This window comes from Brachyhypopomus gauderio, chromosome 7, assembly GCF_052324685.1.
Source record: "Brachyhypopomus gauderio isolate BG-103 chromosome 7, BGAUD_0.2, whole genome shotgun sequence".
NCBI lineage: Eukaryota > Metazoa > Chordata > Actinopteri > Gymnotiformes > Hypopomidae > Brachyhypopomus > Brachyhypopomus gauderio.
In genome coordinates, this window is record NC_135217.1 from 17,737,543 (window position 1) to 17,743,542 (window position 6,000).

At 43.8% G+C, this 6,000-nt stretch overlaps 1 protein-coding gene across 1 annotated transcript in view; it reads left to right on the plus strand.

Annotated features, from left to right (window-relative positions):
- The window catches only part of ek1 (eph-like kinase 1), a 57,241-nt gene extending 54,103 nt beyond the window's left edge, over window positions 1-3,138 (plus strand). Inside the window, exons 16-17 of the mRNA XM_077012216.1 lie at window positions 2,142-2,279; window positions 2,615-3,138. Of these exons, the coding sequence (XP_076868331.1) occupies window positions 2,142-2,279; window positions 2,615-2,717 (241 nt within the window). The 3' untranslated portion in view covers window positions 2,718-3,138. The remainder of the gene's footprint in view (window positions 1-2,141; window positions 2,280-2,614) is intronic.
- The last annotated feature ends 2,862 nt before the right edge of the window (window positions 3,139-6,000 follow it).

Here is a 6,000-nt window from a genome sequence, read left to right on the forward strand (position 1 = left end):
AGGGCAGGTTTGTTTAGCCTAACCTCCATTTCTCTCATAGCAGTGAAAAGCATCGCCCACCATTCTATTTTGGGCAGGCGTAGGTTGAGGTCAAAAGCTCTGTGCTTATGGTGTGTGTGTGTGTGTGTGTGTGTGTGTGTGAGACAAGGATTGCTTTGTAATCAAGCATCATTTTGGGTGTTTTGGGTGAAATCAGTGAAACATTTGTGTGCACACACACTACTTGTACACACATACTTAACACAGGCACACACATACTAAACACAGGCACACATACTAAACACAGGCACACACATACTAAACACAGATACACACATACTAAACACTGGCACATACATGCAAAACACATGTGCGTGTGCACAAGTAACATCAGCATAAGTAACACTGCAAAAGTAACACTTGCATATACACGAACATGGACATTCAGTTGCATATAAATATAGAGCCAAGCTATGCTTGTATGTGTGGGGGTGGTTGAGTGTTTGTAAAACACTTTCAGTAAGCCCAGAAGTTATTCCATTGTAACAGCATGACAGATATTTAACATGTATATAGCATGCTCAGGAAAATAAGGTATATAATGGTCTGACGTTTTTAAATCGTAATTGAGCTGTACTGTATGCTCTGTAAGAACATTGTTTAAGCACTCCTGATGAGCTATGGCAATTTGACACTAAATTTGACTAAAATTGTGTGTTATTGATCGGACATGGCTACTATTAGAAATGCTAAGAAAACGTGATATGATATCTTAGTAAGTACTCTGAATAAATGCCATTGGAATTGGGGGTGAATTCTAAAAATATGATGTTCTGAATAATTACTTGTATGCGGTAGGTTGATTTGAGGATACATAGCATATAATCTAATAATTTCTAGTTCAATAAATGTTGGAACATTTGTGCATGGTCTGAACGTGGTTCCTGCTAGCAGTAGGACGTGTATTCTAGCGCTGGGACAGCAATATGTTGTCTGTATCAAACAATCCATAAATCTGGATTTCATACCAGTTAAATGCTGCTTCATCCACACACTGGTTAACATGAGTCCTTCAGGGATACTATGGGTGATCGGGAACCCATGATATGAGTTTGCCTAAATATTCACCTTCCTCTTACAATAAAATTATTTCCGTGAGCACTGAAAATTGTTTTACACACACGCAACCACACATATACATAGAGTCATAGTTACATTCAGCATTTACGCACCATTAAGTGTAAATGCATGTATATGCAAGTCATATGCAAAAATAAGTAGTAGACATTTTTTGTCAAAAATGTTTCATATGTATGTACAAGCATTTCTCATATATGTGCAAGTAGCGTGCGTGTGTGCAAGTGTTTCATACTTGTGTGCAAGTAGTGTATGTTAGCGCAAGTGTTTCATATACATGCGCGTGTAGTGTGCGTGTGCACAAGCGTTTCATATATATGTGCGTGTAGTGTGCGTGTGCACAAGTCCTAAATGGCCTCCTATAGAGACCTGGCGGATCTAGGAGGCCTGATGTCAGCTCTCCAGGTTCTGGCTTCTGATTAGTTCTGACAGCCTTTCATTGCTCCATGAGAGCTGCCTTCAAGCACTGAGCACAAACACACACACACACACACACACACACACACACACACACACACACACACACACACATACACACACACACACTCATGATCACAAAAACAAATGTGTATACACGCATACACACACACACACACAAACACACACACACACACACACACACCAGCCCTAACTGCAGGAAGCTGTCTCCACACCCCCATTCACATGAAGGCTTTGTTAGTTTCCTCTTGCAAACTCCACATGTGACTGCAACACTTGAAACATGGCATCTCAGGACCCATTCCTGTAAAAACGGAAGCTGAAACAAATCCCTCTTTCCAAACCCACAAACCTAATACAAAAAAAACCTCCATAAAAATAGCAGAAACACTATTCTAGTCACGTCATTTCCAGGCTCACTTACTGTCTGTCTGAAACCTTACTCCAGAGGAGACAACCGATGCCTTCTTTTGTCCTTACTCTGACTGAACAGTGTCCACATGAAAAAAAACGAGTTAAAATGCAGCCTGTCTGTGTAAGACAATGGGAGACGTTGCGAGTGAATGCATTTCCTCCTCCGTCCACAGGGAGGACACCACCACCCCTGAGTCAGACGTCAGCACGGTGGAGGACTGGCTGGACTCAATTAAGATGGGCCAATACAAAGACCACTTCTCCAACGCCGGCTACGTCACCTTGAATGCTGTCCTCTACGTCAGCATCAGGTTAGTCTCAGTCACCACCTTGTCAAACGTGTCAGATCCCAAACGTCGGGTCACTGGGACGTTAAAGCCTGCAAGGACTGGGAGGAATGGGGGGACTGGTGTGAGTTGTAAATATAACCAGGTATAGTATATGATATATGGAGTCGCATGACATATATTTACAGTTGCAGGTTAGCTTATTATGGCTACTGAATATTGTGAGAGACTCTCTAATCAGTAGCCACAGGGTCTTGTAGCATGCTAGTCTATCTCTCCTATCCATCTGTCTTTACATAACTATCAATATAAACATTTTCATCCTGTTTGTTTTTCTTCTCCCTCCGGTACGTTGCCAGCGATCTGGGGAAGATGGGCATTGCGTTGGCGGGCCATCAGAAGAAGATCCTCTCCAGTATCCAGAGCCTGCAGCTTCAGCAGAACCCCCATGTGCAGGTATAACCCCCCCCAGCCTCTGTCTCCGGACCTGCACTCCCTCCTGGCTCCCGTACACCGCGCGCGAGCCTTCCACATCTGTTTGGACGGGTCCAACCACCAACCACCTCAGCCGCCTATCCAGTCCTTTCAGTCCCGAAGATCACAGCCAATCCCAGGAAGAGGCCTGGCCACCCGCCATTTTCTGGCCCGCCTCCAGGGGCTGGCTAGGATGCTCAAGTGCCCAGGACAGACTCACAACGCACTGTGGAAATGACATGGTTTGGACACGTTTCCATGTGCATGTTGGGGGAGCACATGGTATATCCCCCCTTCATATAACAGATAGGGAACCAATACGGTGGGAAAGATGACAATGTTTCATTTTCTAAAAAAAAAAAAAAAAACCTAAAACAAACAAAAACAAACAAGAAACTCTATTAGTGCAGCTGAGGTCCACTTGGTTTTGCTGTAGGCGGGGATTGTGTAAGGACCACAACTGGGGGGGTAAACGCTCCTACAGGGGCCTCAGTTACATGGTGACCTGTGAACATGTATTTATGTTAGGATTTTAGTATTTATCAGCTGATGACAGTATTTGCTCTGAGGTACCTTGAAGCACTCATCACACATACATACGTACAGTCTGGGACACACACTCGCTCCGTATCTCCGCCCAGATAGACTGCTGCCGCGTGCGTTGTGCGGGCTGCACGATTGTTTGGTTGTAGGTGTAGGCCACACCTTCTCCCAGCTGAACAGTTCTGTTTCAAACGACCGCTCCCGGGCCAAGGACACCGGTGAAATAAGAAACAACCAGCTACTGAAACACCTCAAGGACGAGACCAGTGGCATGAGGAGGAGGAGGAGAAGGAAGAGGAGGAGGAGGTGGAGGGAAGGAAGTCCAGCAGCGACCTTCCTCCATGCCGGCGCTGATTTTACGTACCCGTGTTTTTCTACAGACTGATGTCAAGAGTCCTTTCTTTCAGCGACTCGGGCTCTCGCTGGTTTATGGAATATGCCGTGTTGTCCACAAATGGCGTTCCGTGCACAGTCCTATAGCCACCGAAGCACAGAGACACGTGTGGGTGATGTACGCCAATGGCTGCATGCAGTAAGGAACTTTTTCCCCCACTGGCTCTGGGGTGTGATGGAGCCTCATTATGTAAAATGAATATGTTTTTGAAACCTAGTATAGCAGTATGGGGTTTATTTTCAAAGCGGTTTCCACTCCAGTTCATCTATGCTGTGGAACAGAATATGGGAGATGTTGGGTAGGGATGGTTATTGTGGGAAAGTACAGATTCTATAAGGGTAGACAGGGGCCCCTATAAAGGTCTTGGGTGATCAAGGTGGACATTTCTGTTCAAATGTTGAGCCACAGCAGGTCTTGTAGAAGTCATGTAACACTTTTTTAAAGACCACAGGCATTTACTAACGGGGGGGAGAGTGATGTTTTAAGTCCTTTTGTTGTGTCACAAAGTACCATGTACATACTTCTGTGTAGAGTTTATTAAACATAGATGTGTCTTTGGTATCGGCACTTCAAAGCAGACCCGTTCCACGCTGTCAGACATCACCACGTCAGACATCAGGTACCACACTCAGAACCATCCACTATCTACTGCTCAACGAAAGGAAAAGGATGGGAAAAGATTTGCAATGGTGTAAATTGTACAGTGTTGTTCAGTGTGTGTTTGTACAGTCGGTTAGAAAGATTTTGTCAGTTGTATATTCAGACAAGGATATCCCTCATTTTAACCTCTGACCCTAGCCTCGGAGAGAAGAGGACTGAGAATAATGGAATGTACTGGCTGTATTAGCTTTATGGCAGGTCTGGAAAGCTACAAACGTTCTCAGGACTTTTTTTGTTTTCTCGTGCACATTTCTCCAGCACGCCATCTGGACCGGACGATCCTGTCGTCCCCATTGTAGTGACCACAGATTCCCTCCACGTGGCTGCTCCACATTCTGACACGTTCTCCTTTATACAGCGATTTCCCGTTTTCAGCAAGTACAATGTGATTCCTTTGCTGCTTCCAGTAACTGTAACCATAATATAAACTCTAGTTAAGTTTGCTAAAGATAAATATAATAAGATGGATTGATCGAAGCAGGCAGACCTCGAATTAATTTGAAGTTGAATAATTCGTTACCTCGGTCCCTTTATGACACCTGGGGGAAAGCATTAATTTAGTGCCAAGATGGTAATAATTGAATTGCAAGCATTATTATTTATTTATTCATTTTCTTAAGTGAGGCAGGAAAAGGCTGTTTGCTTCAGTAATGTGTTTTCAGGAATATTTATGGAATAAAGAGTTGCCAACTAAATACCTGGCACGTCTGTGCTGTTCTCTACTAATATAATGTGAGCTTCCCTTAATTGTCGAATTACTGAGGCATATGTGCCTGTTTAGGCTCATCATTTCTCAAGCGGAAACAGAAACACTGAATAATTCAATGGGGAAATGCAAAAAGCACTTCAAGGCTCAAAACGTGAAGTGTTTCGTAGATTCACCGTCACAAAGTTTCTTTAGTAAACTAATCTGAGAGCAGAAAGCTATCCTCAAACACACCTTCAGTAGAATCTTCATGGTAACGCTTCCTGCTCTGTAGGTGTGGTTTCAGTGTTGCGTTTTTATTCCCCTCGACTGCTCCGGTACGCGGCATCTGTCTCAGTGTGAATGCGATCGGTCACTCAGCATTCTGACAGCCAAACACGGGGTTTGCTCCCCCTTCTGTGTGTTGATGAACTATTCAATATGAAGCTTTGCTTCAATATCTCCTTTGGCTGCGAGACAGTCTAATGTCGTTTTACAAGTGTTTTTAGTGTCAGTGTAAACTTATTCTTTCTTATCATATTTCTGATGTGTAGTTATCCATGCAAGAATCATATCTCACAAACAACGGATGTCAGTGTTAGGCCTGGTACAAGAATGAGCAGTTTACTGTAGGTGACCAATATGAACTGATAAACGTCTGCTGTTATAGCACTGACCAAGTCTTCTCTGTTTATCTGCCTTTGACAGTGAAAAAGATTTATATGGCACACTAGAAGACCCGTGATTGGTCTGTGTGTAACACACGAACACTACTTCAGAATGAGTTCAACCCAGGGCTTCGGTTAGGTTCACGTGTACCTCTATTATTTCTATGGGATCGAATTCTTGAGTTTGTGATGATTTGTTTACCTGTCATGTTTTCATTGGAGGGATAGTTTTATCAGAGATGCTAACATCACTAGCGGGGAGATGAGAGTGAATAATGCCATGTAGCGTCGTGCAGACAGCGTCGTGCGACTTTGTTGTGA